General features: G+C 54.3%; 1 protein-coding gene across 4 annotated transcripts; it reads left to right on the forward strand.

The window, feature by feature from the left end:
• SLC37A2 (solute carrier family 37 member 2) lies at positions 1-23,247 on the forward strand. 4 transcript variants are annotated; one of them, XM_047692119.1, is made up of 19 exons: positions 1-256; positions 12,181-12,262; positions 12,719-12,812; positions 12,925-13,003; positions 13,984-14,119; positions 14,301-14,377; positions 15,271-15,437; positions 16,001-16,044; positions 16,336-16,488; positions 16,784-16,874; positions 18,152-18,214; positions 18,581-18,666; positions 19,155-19,203; positions 19,402-19,475; positions 19,733-19,811; positions 19,953-20,050; positions 20,342-20,406; positions 20,599-20,655; positions 22,218-23,247. In XM_047692119.1, exons 1-18 carry the CDS (start codon positions 198-200, stop codon positions 20,627-20,629), a joined length of 1,527 nt encoding a protein of 508 aa, XP_047548075.1. In that variant the 5' UTR covers positions 1-197; the 3' UTR covers positions 20,630-20,655; positions 22,218-23,247. The 4 variants fall into 4 exon arrangements, with proteins under 4 accessions (XP_047548075.1, XP_047548076.1, XP_047548072.1 ...); XM_047692120.1 differs by lacking the exon at positions 1-256 and adding an exon at positions 7,886-7,925; XM_047692116.1 differs by lacking the exon at positions 1-256 and adding an exon at positions 11,500-11,618.
• Positions 23,248-25,971: the final 2,724 nt, after the last annotated feature.

A 25,971-nucleotide genomic window follows, 5' to 3' on the forward strand; every position in this document is an offset into this window, starting at 1 on the left:
TGGCGGTCGGCTCGCGCCGGGCGGACCCCGAGGGCCTTCAGGTGCAAGGGGGCGGGGGCTCCGGGCGTCTGGCCGCCGAGCCGGGGCGGGCCGGGCCGCGGGGCATTTAAACCCGGCCGACTGCCAGCGAGGGCCACGCGCCCAGCCCCGCGCCCTCCTTCGGCCACCGTCTCCGCCTCGGATCCCGGCCCGGCACGATGCGGTCTTCCTTGGCTCCGGGTGTCTGGTTCCTGCGCACCTTCTCCAGAGACAGCTGGTGAGCCGGGCTCGGGGAGGGAGGCGCGCCGGGTCCCGGAGCAGCTCCCCGCCGGCCCCGGAGCGCCGGGGGCAGGAAGCGCCGGGGGCAGGAAGCGCCGGCGGCCGTGCGGGGACCAGCGGGGGACAGTCGGGGCACAGCCCGCCTCGCACACCCCACCGAACCTGGGCCAGGGGCTGATGGAACTGCTGATCCAGGGGCCACAGGAGTTGCTGAGTGGCCCTTTTGCTCTCTCCTACTCCTTGGATAATACGGAGGCCAGAATTCAGTGTCCTGGAACCTCACCCTGGGCGGGGTGGGGTGCCGAGGGACAGACCTCTGAGATCAGAGCCGCAGCTGCTCCTCCGCTGAACCGTCACCCCTGCCCAAGGAGTGCCCGGGCTTCTGCAGTAGCCTCCCTCCTGACCTCGCCGGGCTGTGCGGTGGGGTGGGGGGCTTCCAGCTCCTACCCATCAGAGGCCACACACTGGAGCAGTCTGCTTGGTCTGCACAGTGTTTTGGAGGCATTGTGTTAGTTGCCATCATTTACAAATTGTAAAATTTAACGTAAATAGCCAGACCCCTGGCTTCTCTTGAGAAACTGTAGCAACACGAGGCCTATATTCCCAAATTATATGACTAGGGGTAGAGGATCTCTTTTGGATAGGGTGGGTGCCCTTAAGACGACCAACTTACTGGTTTTAAGACAGAAAATCCTACATACCCAGTCCTCTCCCCTGTGGGCAGGCTGGGATGGCTGATCACCCACAGCGCTTGCCAAGGGGTGACAGTCCTCACTGGCGACAGCCCTCAGTCACTTCCAGCCGTCTTCACTCGTTTCCATTACTTCTTTGATCCTTCTGGAGCTTAGGACTGTTAAAATATTTTTCATAAAAAGTTGAAATCATGGCTCTGATAGGTTACAAAAATGAACATGTGTTAAAGATTTTATTTGACTTATAATGAGAGAGGCAGAAAATGTCCAGGAAGGGGGGAAGAGGGAACTACTATTTAATGGGTACAGAGTTTCAGTTTGGGAAGACAGAAAGTTCTGGGGACGGATGGTGGGGATGGTTGCAGGGCAATGGGAAGGCACTTCAGGCCCCTGACCTGTACCCTTCACAATGGTAGAATTTATGTGATGTATATCTTACCACAATTAAAAAAGAATCTGAAGAACTTGGCCATTCATAAATCAGGAATATTGAGACAAAACTGACTTTTCCACAAGTTGGGAGAAAAGACTATGAATTGGAGACTGTCATTTCATTCACACAGTTTGTATGACTTAACAGTTACCTGCTGCTTCAAAGCATTATAAAATAGCCCAAAGTCAAGGAAAGGCTAGAATCTGATAACTGGAGGGACGTCCTCTAGACAATGCAGTTTCCCAGGGAAACTTTTTTTTTTTCCTTCCCAAAAGTCTCCCCTACTTTGATCAAAAATACTTGCAAAGATGATTCTTGATCACAAAATAAGGCCAGTCTCATTAGATTTGATCTGATTATATATATATAGGAACAGCAAGAGTGTTCATCTACAGTATGGGCCTTGTTAAGTTGCTTTGCTGGAAGTTTTCATAAGAAATCTTAGACTGGATTTTTAAAAGCCTTTATTTATTTATTATTCTTTATTATTTACTTAGAGATTAGGAAGACAAGACACTGGTTTTCACACTAGGTTTTACCTGCTGTACCTATAAATGTGGGCAAATTCTTCTCTTCTCAAAGTCCCCCAAATACCCTGCGTGACCTGGGCCGGCCAGGGAATGACCTTCCTTATTTGCCTGTAAGGGAGCACAGTAAGCCAGGTTTCTTGGGAGGGTTTTATTAGTATTGGCTCCACATAGTCAACATTAGTTCCTTAAAAGGGGCTGGCTATATCTGATTAAATGATCATCACTGTCAAATATATGACATTCCACGTAAGGCCTTGGTTATGTAATCAATTTTTCTAATTACATCCGTGTTTTAAAAAAAAGGGCAGGGTGCCTGGGTGGCTTAGTGAGTTTAGCATCTGACTCTTGATCTCCGTTCAGGTCTTGGTCTCCCATCCTATGAGCTGGAGCTCCACACTGGGCATGTAGCCTTCTTAAAAAACACCAACAAAAGGTCAATTTCTTTTTTTTTTTTTTAAAGATTTTATTTACTTATTTGACAGACAAGTAGGCAGAGAGGCAGGCAGAGACAGAGGAGGAAGCAGGCTCCCCGCTGAGCAGAGAACCTGATGCGGGGCTCGATCCCAGGACCCTGGGACCACGTCCTGAGCCGAAGGCAGAGGCTTTAACCCACTGAGCCACCCAGGCGCCCCCAAAAGGTCAATTTCTTATTGAATGCTTGCTAATAACCATATTTCTATGAAAAGCAGGAAGCCACAACGAAAGTTTCTGAATTTGGGGCAGGTGGGGAGCGGTCTGGTAGGGAGAATAAGAAATGTGCAAGTGTTTTGTTGTAGTTTACAAAAACAGTCTACTGAATTGTTTTGGGTTATACACCGCTGAAGAAGAACTAGAAGGGCTTCCTGATATTTCCAGAAAATCGAACATTGTAACATCAACAATATTCTAAACCTAACGACAGCCATCCCTCACCAGTTCACTTGGGCCTCTGTGATTCTTATTCCATTGAATCTTGGGTTAGCAATCGCCTAAACTTGTCTGCTTCTTCCCTGGAGTTCTGGAAGTCCTGCCTCAATCTGCCTATATGTTCTTTCAAGATGTGTAAGCAATGCCGTGAGAGGCCTGTACCCCAAGACTGAGTGTCTGGTTCAGTGCTTTTCTGAGATAGTTCTCGATTGGTAAAGACCCAACTTTGGGCCTACAGCTGATTGCAGAGCCTTTAGGAAGCATCAAGAGTGAAACAACGGCCCATAGGGGACAGAAACCTAAAGGGGCGTGAATTAACGTATTATGATAGTTTTCAGAAGTGAACAACCTGATGAGAATTTGTGACCAGAATAATGTGGCTAACCAGGAAATGTTCCTGAGATAGGCAAAACAAAATCCAGCCAATTAAAAATCTAGACAGTGTCTAAAAACACAGTAAGGTAAATTCAAAGAAGATGGTGAACATTACATTTTGACTTATAAAAACAAATGAACACAATTTGTATGGAGGAAAAAAATCTTGAGATATTTAAAAATCCTGAGATTGAATTTATATAATATCCCAAGGATATACCAAGAATATCAACTCTGGAGACTCTGTCAGTCTGGAGTAAGTCTTACACATCTGTATTTTATTTCTATAAGTAAGCTCTATACCTGGTGTGGGGCTCAAACTCACAACCCACAGATCAGAAGTCCCACTATCTTCCTACTGAGGCAGCCAAGTGCCCCTACACAACATCTATTTTCATAGAACTCCATAGGAAAATCTGATGTCCATCCCGAGTTGAAAACCACTGACCTAGAAGATGTTCAATTCAAATTAAAGAAGTAAGATTGCAACCCATGTAGCATTTTAAATCAGAACCAAAATCGTGACTGGTCGCCCTGTATTGTTACCGTTAGACAGGGCTGCCAGGCCACGGATACGTGGTGGCAGATCTTGGACCCGGAGGGCACTGAGAAATCTGGACAAACTGCTCATGTAGCCTACCATTTGTGAACTGTTACTATAAATAGTAACATTTTGCCCTTAGAAATTTAACCTAGACGAGGCTGAGTGTCTCTTCTGATTTCACAACTATTTCCATGCAGTTGGTCGATAGCAACATATCAAATAAAACTAATTATTTGCAGCCCTTCTCTTTTTATTTTTTTAAAGAGTTTATTTATTTATTTGACAGACAGAGATCACAAGAAGGCAGAGAGGCAGGCAGAGAGAGAGGAAGAAGCAGGCTCCTTGCTGAGCAGAGAGCCCGATGCGGGGCTTGATCCCAGGACCCTGGGATCATGACCTGAGCCAAATGCAGAGGCTTTAATCCACTGAGTCACCCAGGTGCCCCAGCCCTTCTCTTTTTATAAAATTTCCAGGGGCTCTCTTGGGGGTCTCATTCATAGTTTTAAGTATGAAAGATGTCCAGAAAGTTTAATTTTATTTTGCATTTAGGACTTGATTTTGGGAAAGCAAAACATCAAAAGTTGTTAGGACATTTGAGTGCTCATCGTGAGTGCCTAAGAAACTTCTTGTCTGCCCATTTGAAAGTGATGATAATACAATAAAAAATAAACTTAGAAGGTAACATTGTAAAGAAACTGAACTGTTCCCTAAAAATCTTTACAAAGTATAGAAAATTATTCTGTAGGACACTGAATGTTTGCCATCTATGCAGATTCCCCAGGAGGTTAAAAAAAATTTTTTTTTACATCCTCTCTTTAAGAGCAGACCAATAACCAACATTCAAGGAAATTTTGGCATTTTAGCAGAGAAAACCAGATCCTACTTTTGCATTGGCATATTTGATACTAAAGGAACCACAGCCTCTTTTTGAAAATAATACAAATAAAACAAAAACTGAGCCAGATTTGGACAAAACTTTAACATAATTATTTATTTTCAGACTCCTTATTTGCACGTACTATAATCCAAAGCAAATCAAATTCTGTTTCCACAAACTTCTACAAATGTATCCCTTCAGGTTTTGTCCTTTATTGTCCTCTTTCTTATTTTGGAATGACCGGTCATTTTACTTCAGGATAAAACTTTTTTCTTTTTCTCTTCTTAAAAAAAACCACAAAAACAGAAAAACCCACCGTATCTTATCACCATGTGTGGCAGTTGTACATGTCTGCCGCTATTATTCCTAATGGAGTTTCATCCATATGTATTAATTATACCATTTAGCCAGAGTAACTTCTGTTTTAGAGGAAATAGGGTTGGGGAGGGTAGGTAATTATCAACAGCCTGTCCCACACCAGCATTTTAGAAGAACTCATGAGTACACCTAACACAGCTTTCTACAACCACACGTCATTCAACGTATGACTCCAACTATGTACTGTGTTGGCCAACATCTCCCAGAGTTAAGCCAGATCTGGACTGAAATCCTTTCACCACGGTATGCTTTGTGCAGTTGCCTTCTCTAAGCCTCAGTTTCTACAGGATAAACATGATATGAGAACATTCTTAACTTCCCGTGGCCGGTGAAGGGCCCTGAGTAAGTGTCCTTTTCCTTCTTTCCTGCTGGGTGTAGGGCTGGACTCCTATCACACACTAAGCATTAATGTGGTGCCTACTGTAGGCACATTATTATTTTTATTACTTTATTATTTTTATTATCTTGAGCTCTGGGGCTTGTAGTAATGATTAAGACCTGGTCCTACCTTCCTGAAACTAAGGATCAAAGTCTTCTCAGACTTACTGCCTCCCCATGTTCCCAAAGAGGGCCTTGAAGCAGAAGCGAAGAAAGCAGGTCTAGCTAGACCTTCCCTGACTAGGACACCGGAGGCCGGATTCACTGTGAGCTTTGGATCCCCTGTCTGTTGAGCGGGCAGGAGCGAAGCCCGCCTCACAGGACCGTGCGAGCATTACGTGAGGCGCCGTGTGTGAAGAACTTAGACCAGGACCAGGCTCATGGGAACCACTGACTGACCCTTAATTACTGACCCTTCTTTTCCTCGCTTTTTCGACTACTCTATGCCAGACAGTGTTGATTTGTAGCTCACCGCAAGGCAACGAGTTGTTTTCCCACCTCACCTGTGGGTGTCATGAGGCCCAGAGAAGTTCCGCAGCTTGTCCAACCCTGCGTAGTTGGTACGAGCCGGAATTTGCACCCAGGTTAGTCCTTCTCCCAGGCCCGGGGTCCTTCTGCTCTCCTCCTGCTGAGAGTGTGGCAGGGGACATGTCACAGGGTCGGCCGGCCTCACACAGATCACTCCATCCCTTTGAGGCTGCAGGACCTCGTCTATAACGTGGAAATGACCGTGTACCTACATCACAGGGTTCTGGTGAAAGTGAAAAGATGAGGAAATCACGCGGCCCGGGGCCTGGGGCCTGGCTCACGGTCCGTCCTTGGTCACCGCTAAGTGCTCGTGCATGTCTGTGGACAGAGGGAAGGATCCAGCCTCAGCAGGAGGAGAAGGTGGTCTTGACCCAGGAGATCTGGAGGTGTTCTGAGAAGAGGCCATGGAGCCAGCAACAGCACGGAAGGGAAGACAGCCAGTCTGCTTGGTCTGCTCGGGACTGACCCCATGTAGCTACAACTGGATGGGGGCAGAGGGGCACGGAGGGAGTGGCCCCCGGAGGCCTGCCTGAGGGAGAGAGGCAGCCCGAACTGTGGGAGCAAAAGTCGGAGCCAGAGAGATTTCTGCCCAGGGAGATGTTACTTCTGCCCCTCCTCCTCTGTGTCAGGCTGGGGCCTGTAGAGTCCTCCCAGCCCTGGGCCTGGCCGGTGCCCCGCCTTCGGGCCCCGCGTCTGCGTGGGCATGTCTGGGGGCAGCTGGGAACATGGGCCTCTGGCCAGAGATGACTGCAGCCGGCCCTCATGGGGCTGGGCCCATTTTCTGGGGCCCCGTGAGGGAGAAGCACTCAGGACAAGGAGAAGAGGAGCCCGTGGGAGGCGGGACAGGCTGGATGAGCAGGAATGGGGGGGGAGGAAGGCTTTGGGCAGGCAGGAAGGCAGGAGCTGTGAACTCCCACATCACTGTTTGTTCCCCACACCCTGATCTTCCCCGGTGAGCTGGAAAGGCCAAGGCTGCCAGCTGGCCTCCGCTGGAACAGACGGCTCCCCTTCTAGAGTTTACAGAGGGCTCTCTCGGCCAGATCCTAGCGCCCACCCCCAGGGGACACTGAAGCCCTTCGAATACATCCCCAGACCCTGCTGTATGCCGGAGGCTTCCTCACCCCCCACATCTCAATCCTCTGACACTCTTGAGTGCAGGACTCGATTACCTTACTTAAAGAATTTCAAACTGAGGCTTAGACAGTTCAGCAACTCGTTCAAGGCCACAGTCAGCAGCAGGACTCAGTCTCTTTTGGTCTAAGTCTGGCGATCTTTTCCCTGCTCTGCTGGGCCCCCGATCAGGTTCCCCGTTGCTGCCTGAGTAGCATTGTCTCGTCTCACTTTCCTGGTAACTACGAAGAAGGGCCACAGAAAGGGGGCCTTAAAATGAGCTGTGGCGGGGCGCCTGGGTGGCTCAGTGGGTTAAGCCGCTGCCTTCGGCTCAGGTCATGATCTCAGGGTCCTGGGATCGAGTCCCGCATCGGGCTCTCTGCTCAGCGAGAAGCCTGCTTCCCTCTCTCTCTCTCTCTGCCTTCCTCTCCGTCTACTTGTGATCTCTCTCTGTCAAATAAATAAATAAAATCTTTAAAAAAAAAAATGAGCTGTGGCCGTGAGGGGCTGCTCTGGAAAGGACTGGAGATCCAGATGGAGAAACTGGGGGACGCACTATTATCCCTGCCCCCACCGCATGGTCAGAGCTGGTCACACAGCATGACCCTGTGGTCTCCCCTCCCCTGTCACTCGTGATCGCTGCCCTCTCCCCAGCTGCCTTCTGCTTCCTCTTCCCCCCTGCAGTTTCCTCTTTCCTGTCTTGCAGAGCAGACTCATACCTCCCTTGGTTTTGGGAAGAGGATCTGACTTAGGGCCCGTGGACAGGTCTGGCATGATCGATGTGGTTGGTCAAGGCCTTATTTCTTCCATTCAAATTGTGCCATCTGAGTGCTGAGGTCGGACTGGAGCCATCCAAAACTAACAACAAGATGGAGGACAGACATCAGGGGCAGAGTCTCTGAGGGTTCCTGAGTTGGTGTGTATGTAGCGGGGGCAATGCAGCTGCTCTCCTCTTGGCCCCGGGCTCATGCCTCAGACCCCTGACACTTCACGCTCTAGGCAGCTAGAGACTCTCGAGGGGAAGTCCATCATCTTGCCTTGCTAGGCAGGACCCCGACTCTGCCATCCCCAGGACATTTCCATCTGTGCTATTTGCATAATGTCAACCACCTCTTCCAAACCCTTCCAACTCTCACGCCCTTCCAGATGTTTCCAGCTGCCTAGACAACACATCACGCTGGAGCTGAAGCCATGTCTGTCTGCTCACGGTCTCGGGCTTACCTCACTGAGTCTCCTTGTGCAAGCTTTCCGCTTTCCTAAAAGTGATCATGATCTTATCTGCTCATTTATCCTGCGAATTCCTGGGCTTCTTGTGGCCACCTGCCAGTCTCTCCCTTTGCTGGAAATGATCTTGGGACCAAGCTCTGAATCAAGCTGATGTCTCTGAGCGAGCTCTTGAGTCCCAGCTGGAGGAAGGGTGACAAGGAGTGGATTCCTTTGGCTGACTTTCTGCCCCCAGAGGGCTTTGGGCCTGTCCAGCCATGACCTGCCCCTGTCCCACCCTGTATGCTGAAGGCCTGGCTCTGGGCTCAGCCTCTATCCTTTTCAGATCTGTGGAGTCCCAGAACAGGGACATCCAAAGACAGGCCACCAAGTCCCATTTCCTCAGGGCAAGTGCCAAGCTCACCAGCAGCCACAACCAGCCTGTCACCTGGCTACCTGAGCAGCCCTAGATGTCTACTAGCAGCCCCTGGTTGAGGCACGGGGACGTAGAGGGTGGCTGATGAGGGAGCTGAAGTCCTCACTGGCCTTACGGGATAGGGGTTTGTGATTGGAATGTGATTGGAAAGCAAGGAAGCAGGTACTAGGGTTGACTGGGTGGCTACTGGGGAAAGGGTGCTTTTTTCCACCACCTCCTAAGACCAGCGTCCCTCTCCTCTGCTGTTTCTTGTTGTTCCGGGTTGTTGTACTGATGGTGGTAACAGGTCCTATGGGGTTTTTGTTTGTTTTTAATCCATTGCTGCTTTGGGACACATCGATTATCCTTACCTCAGAAGAAGTCCCCGTGCCGAGTCTGGACTGTCCACTAAGAGTTAAGAGATAGGTAGTTCGTCTCACTATCTAATTTGGTTACTAAGTAACCAGTGCTGGGTTGGGGGAGGCTAGGACTCTAAGAAGTACCACTTCCTGCTAACAAAGATTTGGGGGGTCGGTCATGGAGCAGGTGGCCTCACTTGGAACCGTCTGGGGGCCTCACTGTGCCTGGCCTGTCAGCCCAGCCTGGCCCAGGACCTGGGCTGCCATCCCTTCCCTCACAGCCCCCCAGGGCCCACTGCTCCCTTCCTGGGGCCTCTTGGTTCCAAAGAAAGGGTTGGTGAGAAGGGAAGTGAAACCTGTTGTTCTGCACGCCCTGGAGCCCCTCAGCTATCTTTCCTGTGAGAGGCTCTGAATCTGGCAGCCTTTGGTCGGCTTAGCTCAGCCCTCCGCCTGATCAATGACCCCAGTCCCCTTTGAATGGTGGCACCTTGGCCTTTTTTCTCGGAATAGCAGCCAAAGTGGAATGGAATGGAAAAAGGACAGTGGAATGATAAGTGGACTGGACGGACAGGAGGCCTGGCTCCAAGGGCGCTCTGCCCAGCTAGCCGTGGGACTCTGCGCTCCTCCCCACGCGTCTCTGCAGTCCAGGGAGGAAGTCCCAGAAGGCATTGATGCCAGGCCTGACATCACGGCACGCCTGAGGGCCTCCTGCCCCACCCCCCACAACCCCCCAGATTCAGGACTCTTCTGCTTTCTTGGGTGTCAGCTTTTTTCCTGGAGGTTGAGGTCAGAGCAGAAGGAAAGGGCAGGCTGGGCTCCTGGAGGAGGGCAGGGCTGGAATCTCACAGGTCTGGATACTAGTGTGGGCCCCTCCCGACCCTCCTTATCTGCTCCCCAGGGAGCATCTGGGCAGGCCGAGGCAGGCCAGAGTCTCCACGCCATCCCACTGCGGGCTCAGAGGTGAAGCCGGGTGGGGGAGGGGAGTGTGTGGGGGAAGAGCAGGGGGAGCTGGGAACTGTGCTAGGCCTCTGGGCCCCTGGTCGGCTCTGACCAGCTCCCGGGAGGGCTTCCCGGGCAACACCAGGCTCTGTGGCTAACAAGGGTCTTCCTCACTGCTAGGCCCGTCGTGGGAGAACAGTCAGAGCTGAGAGCCTCAGCGGGGCCTCAGGGATCTGTCAGACGCAGAGGAAATCTGATTTGTCTCCACAGTCAGTGACTGCATCCATATAGCTAGTGGCCATGCTGGTTCGGCTGAGCCCCGGGGGGGGGGGGGGGGCGCTTACAGATGGTCCAACAGGGACCTGGGGACTAGGAGGAGAGTCCTATTGTGTTCATGTGTCTTTAAGATAGACAGGCTTGGTGCTCTCATCCACGTGCCACTGCTGAGGAAACCAGAGGGGAAAAGATGGAGGGACTTGCCTTCGGTTCCCCAGTACACCAGAGGCAGCCGGCAAAGAACTTACTTTTCCCGCCCCAGTGCTTCCCAGACAGGGCACTGGACTGGCTATCTGTGGGGCCATTGTTTCCTCCCAGCCATTCCTCTTTGAGGAAGGCCAGCTGGACACCCTCTTCAAATCCCCTCAGAGAATGGGTTAGGTTAGATTCTACAAGTCCCCGAACTAGGAGGCATGGGCCATATGCCTGTGGCTGGGACCTGGAAAACATGGCTGCCGCTAAGCTTTCTGATGTTGGTCACTGTGACAGTCCCTCAGAGTGACCCCCCCATTCCCTGGAGAACTCAAGTCCCTGGAGGACCTCTGTGACCCACCCATGTGTCCCTGGGAACTGGTGGCCAGGGGGCCCTGTTTGCTGTAAAGGAGCATATAATCCAGACCAAATAGTTGGAACTTCGTTCTCAACAGCATGGAGGGCGGCTGCAAAATGTTAAGCCTGGTAATGGGTGGGTGTGTGAGTGTGTGTGATTTGGTTCTCTTGAGAAAATGCACCATGAGGTTGTGGAGAGAGGGGAGTCAGAGAACACGGGTAGGAAGCTCAAGTCCGGGGTTCTCTGAAGGTTCTCAAGAAGGGGCCTGAGAGCCCAACCTAAATCCAGGCTCTTCTGAAATTGGGGGGCAGTGAGTTTGGGGTTTGAAGGCAGTTCCCTAAAGAGGGCAGAGTATCCTACCCCTTAGGTTCATGGAGCTGAGAATGGAAAGAGCTCCAGGGCCCCTTCTCCTCTTGCCTACTCTTCTCCATGAGATCTCAAATAATCCAAAGCTCTGGATCTTTCCTAATGCCTGCTTCTTCCTCCTGGGTTGTGGGCCCTTTTTGAGGTCTATTTTCCATGTACTGGAAGGAAACCCCTGGCTGCTGGCTGCTGACCATGTCGGCTGATGCTCTCCTGGGGAAGCAGACACTGACTCAGGAGGATGTCGAGGCCCTTCCGCCAGACCCCCAAAGAAGGGCAGGGCCCGGGCGGGGGGTGCACGCTTGAGGGGTGCCTGGCTGAACTGTTCTTTCCATCCTAGGCCGGTCCTTGGGATGAGAAGTGGGGGAAGGAGAGAGCACATGTGATGTGTGAGCCATAGATGGAAAGAATGAGCCTTCTGTCCAGTGGGACGGACCAGACTGGGCCTGGGAAGAGGATGTGGATTCTGGCCCCGGCTTCTCCACTGTTGCTACATTTCCAGAGGTGTCTGGGCTCTGCTCTTCCTGGGCTGCAGCCACTGCTAGGCCTGCTGTGTTCAAAGTTTAAGAGGAGTCGTGAGCTCACTTTAGAGACAAGCCATGGCGGCCTCCCACCTGCTCCCACCATTAAAACCATTGCTGGTATTTTTAAAAACAATTCTACTTGGTTGCTCCCCTGTCTCAGCAGTGTACCCAGACACACACAGGGGCTTCCTGACCTTAGTGAGGTCACAGGACAAGAGAGGTGATGGGAGATGACAGGAGCAGTCTGGGGGAGAAGGGTGCATAATTTGTGTAGTCTAGGGGGCTGGGCCAGCTCTGCTGGAAGGCCACAGGAGTTGGGACCAGAAAGATTGGGCTCTCTGAGCACGCTGGCCTCTGGGCATCTGTTTCTACCCTCCCCTTGGCCTCTGTCCCAAGGACCTTGTGTCCGGTTGGACCCTGAGCTAGAGCGTCAGCAGTGTGGAGGCCCTGGGGTAGCCAGAGCGGGTCCCGAGGGACACTGCACCTGAGCTCCCAGCCTCAGCTGACTTCCCACTAACCCAGACGCCCACCTCTCCCTGCAGGTTCCGAGGCTTCATCCTGGTGCTGACCTTCTTCATCTACACCTGTTATCACATGTCCAGGAAGCCCATCAGTGTTGTCAAGGTGAGGCTGGCCTGGCAGTGAGAGATGCTGAGCTCCCGCAGAAATCAACTCTAGTAGAATGATCTGGAACTTATTCCCTAACTGGAGTCACGGAGATGAACGGCCTTCACACGGCCAACCCTCACTTTTAGTAGTTGTTCTTCTTAGAAAACTTTCCATAGGTGCTCCTTTGGACAGCAGTGTTAACGGGCTGTGGTGGGAACAGGAGGGCAGGGACCCCAGGCTGTATGGGCTCTGCTCAGACTCACCTCGCCCACCACGGAGGGACTGATGCGGCCCCTTGTCCCTATGGAGGGTTCCTGCAGGAGGAGCTGCCACAGGAAGGCTCACGCTGTCCATGGTGCCGGCCACAGTCCTGGCGTGGTTGGGGAGGGAGATGGTTTGCTCGGCTCTGGGCCGAGCGGGCTCTGACGCCGGGAGGTGAGCCCCGACCTGTGCACCCTCTCGCCTCTTCAGAGCCGTCTGCACCAGAACTGCTCGGAGCTGATCAAGCCCATCAACGACAGCCACAGTCTCAATGACACGACGTGGTGTGACTGGGCTCCATTCGGTAGGAAGGGGGCACGCTGCTCTTGCGGCAGGAAGAAGTTGTCTGGGGCCGAAAAGGGTTTCCTGTAAGGGCCCCCAAGCACCGGCTCTTTGTCTCTTCCCTCTGTTTCCAGATAAGAACAACTACAAGGAGTTACTGGGGGCCGTGGACAATGCCTTCCTTGTGGCCTATGCCATCGGCATGTTCATCAGGTAGGGGATGGGCCAAGCCTGTGACTGTCCCAGAGTGGGGGGCCCCAGAGCTGAGGGCTCCCCCAGGTGGACGGTAGGCAAAGACGTGGGCACACACCACCAGCGCCTGGCCATTCTCCTTCCCTTCCCGCGGTCACCCGGCCGACTCCTTCACCTGGCAGACTCCTGTTTTCTGTAGCTTCTTCTCCTGGAAAGTGTTTCCTCTGAGGTTACTCTCGCAGATGACAGTGGCAGTGGGATGGCTGGAATATGGGGTTTTTTTCCTGAACTGGGATCCTTTGTGGGTAGCCGTGGACACGGACATGGCTAGGAAAACCGCCAGCCTCTCCTAGGCCTAAATTAGCCCAGCAAGCATGGCTTTGGCATAGTGAGCCTGCTGTCTGGTGTCAGGAACCAAACTGCCTTCCAATGGCTCACAGCCTAACAGAGGGGCCTGCTTCATAGCTGGTTTCCAAACCAGTGTGGTGGCTTGGTGACCAAGGATGGCAGTGCCACACTCACTCGGGAGGAGAGGCGCAGGCCACGGGACTGAGAGGGGAAGGAGGAGGGAGAGTTCAGTTGTAGAGTGCTGAGCTGCACGTTTGGGGAGGCAACCAAGTGAAGATGTCCGGAAGGCATCTGGGTGTGACCCCACAGTGGGAGAGGTCAGAATGGAAGTTACCCAGTTGGAGCCATGTAACTTGTAGGCAGTCGTCGGAGCCATAAATTTGGTGCAAGGGACTGCGCCCCAGGGAAAGTCTGTGAGAAGGAGTGGTCAGCCAAGGGCAGAGGGGTGAGAAGGCCAAGGGGAGAACATTTCAAGGAGCTGGCTCAGCAGTGGCAACTGAGGCAGCAAAGTCCAGTGAGTGGAGACCCAAGGGCCTCTCTGGCAGGTGGCAGGCAGCACAGAAGTCATCGGTAGTCACCTGGGCCAGAGGCAGCTCTGGGGTGCCGGGAGGAGGCAGCTTGTGATTAACCACAGATCCAACTCTCTTCTCCAGCGGAATTTTTGGGGAGCGGCTCCCCCTCCGTTACTACCTTTCAGCTGGAATGTTGCTCAGCGGCCTTTTTACCTCGCTCTTTGGCCTTGGATATTTCTGGAACATCCATGTGCTCTGGTACTTTGTGCTTATCCAGGTACAAGCCCCCGTCTTGCACTCAGACCGCTGCTCCATCGTGGGGAAGGTTGCGGAGGCCGATAGTGTTGTGGTTGGTTGGGGTTGGTGGGGGCTGGGGAGGGCCCCGCAGCCCGGGAGGGGGCAGAGGGAGTCTGCGGCATGGCCCAGGGCTGTCCCACTCATCTCCAGTCTCCCCACAGATCTGTAACGGACTTGTCCAGACCACCGGCTGGCCCTCTGTGGTGACCTGCGTTGGCAACTGGTTCGGGAAGGGAAAGTGAGTGTGGGGAGGGAGGAGGAGCGGAAGGTAGGCAGGGAGGGTTGTGGGGAGTGAGGAGGTCTCCCATGGCCCCTAGTATAATTTCAGGGTGAAAGGTTAGAAACTTAGGTCTGTCTTGCTAATTTTCACATTTAGTTCAATGTTTTAGTGGCTGAAAAGCATTACTGATTTTTCTCATGGTTAAGATTTTAGTCCACAAAACAGGCCACCCTTGTTACACTTTTTCCTCATAATTGACTAATTTCCATTTTGCATGAAGACAAAAATGAAACCTATAAAACATTATTATTATTATTATTTTGTACTTGAACTGGCTTTTGTGCAAAAAAAAAAAAAAAAAAAAAAAAAGTTGCTTTCGAGCGGGGTTTCTCCAGCTCAGCCCTACTAGACATTTGGGGCTGGTCCCTCTTTGCCGTGGGGCGACCTTACACACGACGGGATGTTTAGCAGCATCTACCCGCTAGATGCCAGAAGCATACCCGGAGCTGGGACAGTTAAAAACCCCCAGACACTGCCTGTGTCCCCTGGAGGCGGGGTGGCCTTGCTTGAGGACCCAGATTTGGAGTAGCAGCCCCAGGACAAGAGGGAAGAGAGGAGTGGGGGCCAGAAGTGCTGGGGTGGGGGGAGCTCCATCTGGGAGGCCTGTGTGAGCTGGCTCCAGTCACTGGCTGAAGGGAGCAGGACCCCTGGCCTTGGCTGACCCTTGCTTGGCACCTGGCAAGCCCTTCCCCACCTCCCCCCATGCTGTCTTTGGGCCTGGAGGCTGGAGGCTGGAGGCAGCCAGCTGTTCGCACTTGGCCAGGGCAGGGGTGATGAACCCTGTGCTTCTGTTTTGACTTTCTTTTATTCTTCTCCCCTGTCTTTCCTGATCCTGACCCCCTCCCCTCCAGGCGGGGGCTCATCATGGGCATCTGGAACTCACACACATCTGTGGGCAACATCCTGGGCTCCCTGATCGCTGGCGTCTGGGTGAATGAGCACTGGGGCCTGTCCTTTGTGGTGCCAGGCATCATCACCGCTGCCATGGGCATCCTCACCTTCCTCTTTCTCATTGAATGTGAGTGGCCCCCGCCCTCCCTACGGGGCTCAGAACTGAGCCTCCCCCTTCTCCTCCTGGGGCCTGGGGGAAGGCAGCTGGCCCTGGGGGAGGACTACTGGTGTGTGTGTGGCCTGGGACTAGCTGCCTCTCTGGGCTTCAGCCTTTTTTCTTTTTTCACTTGTAAAAGAAGATGAAGAGGGAGACGAACAGCCTTTACTTGCTATTGGTTCAGGGCTGGGGGGCTGAACAGTTGGCCTGTGGTTGCCTGGCAAGTGCTGGCTCTGATGTGTGAGTGGGGGGAGTGGGAGGTGATGGGATCCTCGTCACTTGCTGTCCTCTTCCCCATTCTCCGATGGCCTTGGGAGACAGCTCAGCCCACCCTTGTGGACTTGGTAGCCAGAGAATGGGGACCCACAAGGCCCTTAGTGACACCAGTGGCGTTAGGGGAGCCAGGCCTGGAAGGTGCCTCCCGAGCCCGGGGTTCCAGGCTCCCTCTTGCTGGGAAGTAGACTGGCCATTAACTTGGTGGCTGGGGGTGGGCCTGCTGGGAAGCTTCTTAGAAGGTTGGGTTTTTCTTTCAGACCCAGAAGATGTGGACTGCGCAGCTCCCCAGCACCACACTAGTGTGAGCCTCCCCGCCCTTGACTCCATCCACAGGGGCAGGTCCCAGAGAGGACTGGCGGGGGGGGGGGGGTAGGGGCATGTGCGCCCACAGTTAGCTCACAGGCTCAGTGTCAGGACCTCAGGGTGGCTCCATGACAGCCTGATGGGGCCTGGTGGGACATTCGTTCAGTGGCTGAGGAGGGGTGAGGACCTCCTCCAGCTTGGGAGCCTCTGCCTGCTGCTTGGGTTGTCCCCCCAGCCGGCGGGAGGTGGCCTCTGGCTGTGCTCCCAGCCAGGGCTCCTTTCTGTTCAGAATGGGCTGGAAGAGAACCCGGACAGCCCCGAGGACCTGGGGAATGGTCCCTGCACCAACAAGGAGAGCAGCCTGGAGAGCGCGGCCAGGTGCTCCAAGGAGCCAAGGGCGCAGCCTGCAGCCATCAGCTTCCTGGGGGCGCTCCGCATCCCGGTGAGAAGTCCATGGCCTGGAGGGCAGCACGGGGCTCTCTGGATGTCCCCACTGGCTGTCAGGAAATGGGGGGGCTCGGGGGGCTCTAGGGCTCTGTGTGAGGTGTGAGGGTGAGGAGCCAGCTCGGGGAGGGTAACACGGGAGGGTGGTCTTCACACAGCCTTTGAACAAGACTGGAGATGTGCTTTGTGCAGTAGTTCGGGGGGAGGGGGGCAGCTGCTGAGTTCCTTCTGGGGCTACCCCTGGCCAGGGGCATCTGGCATGCCTTTCCAACACCCTCTGTCATGCTCCGCAGGGTGTGGTGGAGTTCTCCTTGTGTCTGCTCTTTGCCAAGCTGGTCAGCTACACCTTCCTCTATTGGCTGCCTCTCTACATCTTCAACGTGGGTGAGGACAAGGGGCAGAGGGTCGGGAGGGCTCTCTGAGGAGGCACGTGATGCACGGGATTCCAGAACACCATTGGGATGTCCGTGCACCCTCTCTTAGGGCAAAGGGAGACTTTTGAAATTTATTTTTCCATTGGAAGTTAGACCTCATACGTTACCTCAGAGACCCTGATTCCAGACACCTTTCTTCCCTCGGACCAGAGTTGGGGGTTCGGAACTCAGATGTGCTCTGTCATCCTTCCTGACTTCCTCTCCAGCCCTTGTGTGTAGGAGAACCCACCTCCATCCAGCTGGCTTGGCTCACAGATGAGGGGGGCTGGATGGTTTGGGGACAGGTCTGCCTTTGAATGCCACCCCCCACACACACACATACAGGAAGAGGGCCCGGTGAGCTACCCCACTGCCTGAAGCCTGAAGTGAGCACCGCTCTCCTCTCCCCAAGGACTGCCGGGAACCACCCAGGACTGACATCTGGTGCCTGGGTCAGCGGCACTGCCCTCCTTCGGGGCCCGCTCTAGCCCGCCCCTACCCTCAGAGCTCTGCCAGGGCCGGGCCCTCTGCCCCTCAGCTGCTCTGCTCCCTCCAAGCCCTGTGGGAGGACCCCAAAGGCTGCTTTGCAAGGCTTGCTCTGAATAGGATGCCCTGGGGCTTATGCAAGGCCAAATCCCAGCCCCTGACTGACCAACCTCTCAAAGATAAGAGGAAGCAGCGCGCCAGGACAGCTCTTGGTTTTGTGGCCTTGGTGCCAACTTCAGAGTAGGAGTCAACCTTGAGGCTTAGGCTACAATTCCAGCTTCTGGATCTTGCTCTTTCTAATCCAAGGACAAGACTTGGGACCTGAGGTCCCCATTTGCCTCTGAGTCTCCTTCCTGGCTCTGTGTATTAGCAGAGACCTCCTCCTGGTGGAGGCTGGCCAGGAGCTCAGGAGCAGAGCACAACTAGGGCTGGTGAGACCAGCGGTGTCCCCTCCTCCCCTGGAGCCAAGGTGGCCTAGTCTGACAGGGTTCTCCTGGGCCAGACCCCAGTGCTTTCAGGGGAAAGCTTTTCTGAGAGGTCAGAGCCAGCCTGCAAGGGGAGAAAAAGTACAGGATGGGGTGTAGGGGGAGACTGCTGCAAATTTACTTGTGACTCTGGCCAACAACTTCCCATGGGTCCTCACTCCTTCCTCTGAAACTGGAGGCAATGGGACTGGGTCAAGTGCTCTGTAGGGCTTTTTCTGGCCGTGGCACTCGTCGCCTGCTCCGAGCCCCGCTCTGACTATATTTGTGTTTTCCACAGCTCACTTTAGCGCCAAACAGGCTGGGGACCTGTCGACCCTCTTCGATGTTGGCGGCATCATGGGTGAGGCCCTGCCCTATTCTGCCCTGGGCAGTATTCCCCTATTCCCCTTTTGTCTTGTGGGGGTGCAGAAGGAAGGGACAGGTCCAATGTGATGTGAATTGGGCAGGTGGCATCAGAGAAAAAAGGGCTCCTACCCAGCTGGGGAGACCTCAGAAAGTTGACCCTTGTGTTTGATCTTCCCATAAAAGCAGTGGGTGCGGGGAGGGCTTCAGAGGGAGAAGTTCTACTGGTTCTGGATGCCCATGCCCAGGCTAGCATTGGGTGGAGCGATGGGACAAAGCAATGGGGCAAGACTTGGGGTGCCGCATTAGTGGGCGGCTATGCTCCCACTGGGAGCAGCTGGGTGTGAGTTGGTCTGTATTCTAGGCGGCATCATGGCGGGGCTCATCTCTGACCACACCAACGGCAGGGCCACCACCTGCTGTGTCATGCTGATCTTGGCTGCCCCCATGGTGCGTATAACCTCAAGAGCAGAGCGCACGTGCTCACGTGTACCTGTGCGGGCTGTTGCAATGTGTGCGTACCTGGGCGTGGATGCCCACGCCTATCTCTCTGCGTGCATGCACGTCCATGTGCACGCCGGGGGAGGAGAAGCTGGGGACGGCACAGTCTCCAAGATTCAGACTGAGGATTTTGGAAAGGGGTTAGCAAAGATTTGGCCTTGGTGGAGAAGAGGGAGGCCAGCAGCTGAACTTCCTAACTCAGGAAAGAATAGGAAATTCAGGTTGGGTGTGAGAGAAGCCTTTTTGAGAAACAGGAAGCAACAGATTTCTACATCTTAGACCCTCCATCCCAGGAACCATTAAAGACCAAGAGTTCTGGAGTAAGGTGGACTTCTGGGGTTCCCTGGGAGGAGAGGGTGTGCCAGACTCCCAGTCTAACCCACACAGCCCATGGGGAGGCCTGGGTGTGACCCTGCCTCTCCCTTTTCCTCTCTCAGATGTTCCTGTATAACAACATTGGTCAGAACGGGATTACCAACTCTATAGGTGAGGGGGTGGCTGCAAGTCGAGCAGCGCAGAGGAAGAGCATTGCCTTGGGGTCCCCAGGAAGCCACTTGGGGGCATTGGTGGGAGGCACAGGGAAGTGGAGGCTCTTGGCCTGACGTCTGGGGGTTTCACCTGCTTTGGGGCTGGGGCGGGAGGAGGCCTCTCATCCCTAACGAGCTGTCTCTGTCACTGCCTCAGTAATGCTGATCATTTGTGGGGCCCTGGTCAATGGTCCTTACGCACTCATCACCACTGCCGTTTCTGCTGACCTGGTAAGAAACTGGGGCCGAGGAGGACTCTGGGGGCTTGGTCAGGGCCTGGGAACATCTCTAGGTCCAATATCCCACATTCCCACCCCCTCCCTGGTGCACAGAGATCCTGGTGTAGGAGAGCCTTAAAGTCCTCCAGAGTCTGCCATCACTGCCCCCCCCACTCCAAGCCCCAGTTGCTGCCTTGCCCCAGGTTAGCCCCATCCTGGTCCTGGTGCTGCCTCTCTGGTTGGCCTCTCCATGCTGTTCTCTCTCCCCAGGGAACTCACGAGAGCCTGAAGGGCAATGCAAAGGCACTCTCCACCGTCACAGCCATCATCGACGGCACTGGGTCCATAGGTCTGTGACTCTAGTTTTTGGCCCTTGGCAGCTGAGCCCTGAGCCTCGTGTTGAGCACACTTCTCGGAATGCCACTCTCGGGTGGGCGGGTGCTTAGGGCCCGTTGTTGGGTGCCCCTATCTGATGTTGTGTTCTGCACAGGTGCAGCTCTGGGGCCTCTGCTGGCTGGACTGATTTCCCCCACAGGCTGGAACAACGTCTTCTACATGCTCATCTCTGCCGACGTTCTGGCCTGCTTGGTACGAGATCTTGGGGGTACACAGATGGGTATGGGTGGGGTTGTCTCTTCTGTCCTGCCAGGCTGGAATCCTGGAGTTCCAAAGCGTTCACCATGAGGGGCTCTGAGAGCAGCTGCCCGACATTCAGAACCCCTTTCCTTCCATGGGTGACCCCCTGCCACATGAAACTGTGTGCCACCACCTTCCTTCCTGCCAGCTCCCCCCACCCCAGTCACCTAGCACTGGGGACTAACCATGTGGTCAAGGCTAATGTCGCCCTCCCCCTCCCTCTGTGCCTCTGACCCCCCACAGCTCCTCTGCCGGTTGGTGTACAAAGAAATCCTTGCCTGGAAGTCATCTTTGAGCAGAGACAGAGGGTGAGTCCCCAGATAGCTGTAGCCCCACCTCCCCAACCCCACTACTTGCGGGAGTGAAAACCGATGTTCACTTCTCCGCACCCAGCCTGAGCCCACCTGATTTCCGGACTGGGGCCGGACCCTGGAGGTGCTCCACGCCCCGTCCCTCCACCACGCTAATGTGTCCTCTGTTGTCCCCATGTGTCTCCGTAGCTCTAGTCTGGCCCTAACCCACCCGCGGTAGTATTTTCCTCAAGTCCCATGACTTTTGTGAGTATTGTCTTCAAGTCGGTGGCTGACGTGCCCTTCGAGTGGGGCCTGCATGCAAATGCTTTCTCCTCCAGTGTGATTTTTTTCCCAACTTTCTCTTGTTTCTCGGGGGCCAGCTCTGGAGACTCTCCACCCGAGCAGAGCATGGTGCTTGGAAGTGTTTCCTGAGCAGCCCGAGCTGCCCCAGGGGCTGGCAGACTCTTCTCCTCCGGGCGAGTGGTAGGGCTTTTTGCTGTACTCCTAGGACAGAGGCGAGATCCAGGGAAATTGTTTTCGCTCTGAACGAAGACTCTGAGCCCTACATGCCTCTTAGAATTCAGAATCCAGGATCATCTGGCCCCTCGGCCTGGGGTGTACAGAAAAAAGCAAAACCAATCAAAGTCTCTGGGATAAAATTCTGATCAAGCGTTGGTGGCTGGCCTGGTGTGCTCTCTGTCCATTGCCCTGTGGTGGTGGGTGTGGAGGCCGCATGGACAGGGCAGTGGCCAGAGCAGAGCCAGCAAAAGGCTGGGCCGTGTGCTGGTGCTGAGGGAAATGTTCCCTCTGGCCTTTCTGGCTCTGCTTCTGAGCAGGAGGTCCTGGCTAATGAGGAGCCGGCCGGAGTGTGGATCTAGTCCTGGATGGTAAACGTGTGCCAACAACCCCCGGGGGTCAATGGTGACCAGCACAGTAGCCGGGGAAACTCTTCTCCTGAAGGATGGCATCTTCCAGGTTCAAGGGTAGAAAACCTGAGAGCAGGAGGCATAGCAGAGTATCTATCCCGCCTGCCCTGGAGGAGGGAGCAGGGCAACTTGTCCCCTCCCCTCGCCTGCCTTCTTGGGCCTGGCCTGAGGGGAGACTGGGAGGTTAAGAAAAGTAGCAGGAAGCGGGGAGAGGAATATTTAGTCAGCATCTGCTCCCTGCCTGGAGTTGAGTCTGCCTTCGGACGCAGCTGCTTACCTGTCAGGCACTGTGAGACATCGGTTCTGTCATCTAGAGTAGAGAGAACAGAGGCTCAGGGCAGGGAATGTGACTGAGGCCTTCAGCTGAGCCTCAGTTTGAACCCAGGTGTGTGGGGGCTTGCTTTCCTCTGTACTCTTGCCACCCGGAGCTGGGCGGGCTCTGAGGAAGGCTGGTGCAGGGGGAATGGAGAAACTTGCTAGGGCAAGGGGACCACTGGGCCTAGAACCAGAAATCCCTGGACGGTCCCGACTTCTCATCTCACTTGCATTGATAAGACCGTGGGCATGGCCTCTGTGCCCCGACATCCTTCTGTGTATAACTGGGGGTGCTCAAACCTAAGCCACAACCACTCGATCAGAGGCTGAGATGGGATGGGATCTGGGATCCCGTTTGTCATACTGTCAGGTGTGGCACCAACATAGCAAAGCTTTCATTATCCTGCTGACTTGCTAATTTGCCACTGAAGGGGAGGAAGGGAGCCCTAATGACAGAACAGGGATGAGAGGCAATTATTAAGGGACCCTACAAACCTGCCTTCCCTGTACCCCTCACTGGGGCAGGAGCTTATAAACCTGTCTGTGTCTTACTTTCTCTTCCCTTGCCTCTCACCCCTCCTGTAGGTATAAAGAGATATGAAGCCCTGATTCGAAGAGAAGCACGGAGGGCCCCAGCTGATTCCCAAAGTGCTCTCCCCCGACCCCCTCATGGGGGCAAGACAATGGAACCCACCACAGACGGGCTGACAGGGCCTCTGAGGGGCTGGGAGGTTCTCCTCGGGAAGGGTCCTGCCAGCAGGAGGACTCACAGCCCTGAGCTCCAGAAGCTGCAAAGCAGAAGGGTTGGGGATCAGAGCTGAGTGGTGTCTCCAGCTTGGTAAGGGAAGAATATGCTCAGACTCTTGCTTGTTCAGATTCCGAGACAGGAGGCAGGGGCTGGACATGGGCCAAGGCCTGGCAAAGGTGTGTCTCTCCTTCCCGTGTGGAAAGTGAGCCTCGGTGCTCAGCCTATACCTGTCCGTGGATTTCTGACCCTATTTTGAGAGCCACCAAGCCTCGCTTCCTTCCTTTGTCCATAAGCCAGCTTTCTCGTGTATTTCCCATGTCAGAACCTCTTCTACCCTGCATTTGATCCCGACTCCTGACCCGAGTCGATTAAAGTGTTATTACTGTATTCTGTGGGACCAGGACCAGGGAGAGGCAAAGGAGGTGCCACTCTTGAGCCCGGGGCTGGGCTTCCCCGGCCCCAGTCTCATCCCAGCCCTCCATGTCCCCAGGGGAGGAGCACATGTCAGAACAGTGCGGGGAGGGGGGCAGGCCTGACTAAAGCCACAGGGGCCAGTGACCACCGAGTGCTCACCGCACATGAGCCTTGCTCTGGGAACAGAGTAGATGGTGGGCACGGAAGACGGACTTCCACCCGAGCACAGGCCCCAGGGTGACGAGACTAGGAAGAAGGAAGCTGCCTGGCTCATTCAAGCCACTGTCCCAAGGGCAGTGGCCGGAGCTCTCTGCGGCCTGCCTCCCCTTCCCCCGTGTTCCTGCCTTACTTCTCCTGCCCACCCCACCCCAGAGTGCTGCCTGCCAGGCTAGCCCTTGGCATTGCTCCCTGACCTCCGAAGCCACCCACCAGCACAATACAGATCCTTTTTGCGAGCCGGGCCTGTACTCATCCTTGTCAGGGCCTGGCACGGCCGCGCGGGCTGTCACGTTCCCAGGCTGGGGCTGGCCACAAGCGGGCCACCCTAAGGAGATGCTTGTGACCACACGGTGGGGGGCAGGGGCCTGTGGGGCTCAGCAGGAGCTAGAGCCCCACACAAGGTGCAGCTGTGGCATTAACGGGGATGCTGGGGGCCAGGGCAACACTGACACAGCTTGTACACACTGCCCTGGTGACAAACTGACACTCACTCGGGTTTGAAAGCAGGTGATGGTCCAGGATCTCTGGGTCGTCGGGTGCCCCCCAGGGCGGTTCTGCAGGGCATGGCCTTACTCCAGCTTTCTTGGAGCCTTCTTTCTGAACAGAGGCATCTGAGCGGCTCGCTGAGGAAAGCCACTAGATGGTGCCATCCTCCACCGGCAGAGCCTGGCGTGGGCCCCACACTCTTCCTGCTTCCAGGTGGGGAGCAGAGGGTGCTCTGTTCACCAACTGTCAGCCTTCTCTCCGTTGCATCGGGGCAGGGTAGGAAGGCTGGGAGACTTCCTCCTGGGGTGGGAGGCTTCCTCTGCCCTCGCCTCCCCACTGACTCCCATGAAGCCTGTGTCCTCACCTAGAAGGCAGTCCTGACACGACCTGCCTCAGACAACGGGCATGAAGGGAGCCGACTGAGTCAGTGTTAAGTACAGGCCTCACCATCCCCCAGTCCAGCCTGAACGGACAGGGCCAGAGGGGTGATCCGCGGGGGAAGGGATGTGAAAGGCATCAGAAGAAGAACGAGTGGGACTTGGACAGGCGGCTAGTTTGATAAGGTAGGGAGGGGACCTGGAAGAGGGAAGACGTGGACAGGAACACTGAGCACGCCGCTCAGAGCGCAGCAGGGGGACCCGGAGAGCGGCAGAATGTGCCCGCTCATGCCAGGACAGCCAAGGGATCAGCGTGGTGCTGGCAATGAGCAGAAGGCCCGTGGAGCTCAGCCCCTGGCCTCAGCGATGAGGATGGGGGCTGTGGGTGGGAGCTAGGGGGAGACCTCAAAGGTTGAGGAACCCAGGCCCTGGTCTGTGCCCCTGTGCACTGGTCTCCCAGGCCCCAGGTTCCCTGCCCCACCTCCACTCTGGGCGCTAACTGTTCCCCAGAAGCCTGCTACCTGCCTTCTCTCTGGGCCTCAGCACTCACTTGGGGCTAATGCAGGAGCATTACGTTAATTAGTTATTCATTTAATTTAACTTCACATTTGGTCTCAATTAAGCTTAAAGTGTTCTTCCTTATAGATGTTACAATAGCACTTGTAATTAAAAAGCAATAACTCTTTGCATTTCTCCTTTAGAGAGCCATTGGGAGGCTGGGGTGGTGTGCAGTTGTGGTGGGAGGGGCGGAGAGGAGAGAAGTAATGAAGAGAGGGAACCCTTGGTACTCTAAGGCTTTCAGCAAGGCTGAAGTTGGGGCGAAGGAGACTCAGCATGTCATAGGGACTGGAGAGTGCTCTTGGGGATAAAGCCATGAGGTGGGGAGAAGATGGAAACTGGAGGGCAGAAGGAAGCAAGACTTAGACTCAGAGGGTGGGGCCGTAGATCCTATGGTGGGCAGAATAACACCCTCTCCCCCAAAGATGTCTACATCCTAAACCCAGGACCCATGAATATGTTAACTGCAGATGTGATTAAGTACCATGAGATGGGGAGACTATCCTGGGTGGTCAGTGTGGGCCCAGTGTAATCACAAGGCTCCTTACAAATCAAAGAGGGAGGCAAGAGTGTCAGTGGTCAAATTAGAAGATGGGGCTCTGAAGACAGAGGAAGGGTACACTAGCTCAGCCAACAATCCACAAAGACAGCCTCTAGAAACCAGAAAAAGAAAGGAAATGGGATTCTCCCCTAGAGCCTCCAGAACCTTTATATGAGCCTTGTGAAACCTACTGCAGATTTCTGACCTCCCAAACTGTAAGATAAGAAATCCGTATCGTTCCAAACCACTAATTCGGTCGTACTTCGTTACTACAACAATAGGAAGTTATTACCTGTTCCTCAGTGTAGACATGGGGAAACATCATTTGGAAGACTGAAAACCCAAAAAGATCCCCAAAGATTAAAAGGAAACATGGAGGGAATGGCTATGTAACACTGAGGTCCAGGGAAATGCTGCCTCTCTGACTTCCCCGAGTTCTCTGAGGGTAATGTCTGATACATTCTTTACAATACCCAGCATGGTGATGGAAGCCAGGAAAAAGTAGCTTTCTCATTCTGTTCATGGTGTTGGGCCCTGATTTTGATCCCTACTGTCCTTTCTTAGGTCCCAGGAACCTGAGACAAGAAGATGTGTGCTGGGGTGTGGTGGGGGGCTGGAAGCTTTTTTTCCTGGAGTAAACAGCGACTGCCGATAATGATCTGTTAGAAACAGAGACCAAGAAACAAATACATTCTTGGTTTGTGGCTTTGGTTCCCCCACTGGCACCTCTGAAAACCAACCCAAGTATCAAACATTCCAGGTGGACAGCGCTTAAGAGAGAGACAGCTGGGTATGTCCTGGAAAACAGCCTCTGGGCCGCCCCACTCTGTCTCTGAGCTAGGGAGGAGCCAAAGTCTACCAGGCAAAGACCCACCAAAAACACACGGTGGATGAGTGCCAGTGTCTCTGAGGTCCCATGTGGCTTTCAACTGCTTTGTCTCGGACTCTTGCCCAATCCCGATTCTGGGTTTTCTGTTCAACTCAGCTGCGGCTTTT

This window comes from Lutra lutra, chromosome 10 (genome assembly GCF_902655055.1).
Source record: "Lutra lutra chromosome 10, mLutLut1.2, whole genome shotgun sequence".
NCBI classification, from domain to species: domain Eukaryota; kingdom Metazoa; phylum Chordata; class Mammalia; order Carnivora; family Mustelidae; genus Lutra; species Lutra lutra.

Coding starts and splice junctions, on each gene's coding strand:
- SLC37A2 (XM_047692116.1), top strand. CDS start 11,515: ATGGAAAGAATGAGCCTTCTGTCCAGTGGGACGGACCAGACTGGGCCT. Junction 12,263..12,718: donor AGCCCATCAGTGTTGTCAAG/GTGAGGCTGGCC, acceptor TCGCCTCTTCAG/AGCCGTCTGCACCAGAACTG. Junction 20,051..20,341: donor CCGACGTTCTGGCCTGCTTG/GTACGAGATCTT, acceptor GACCCCCCACAG/CTCCTCTGCCGGTTGGTGTA.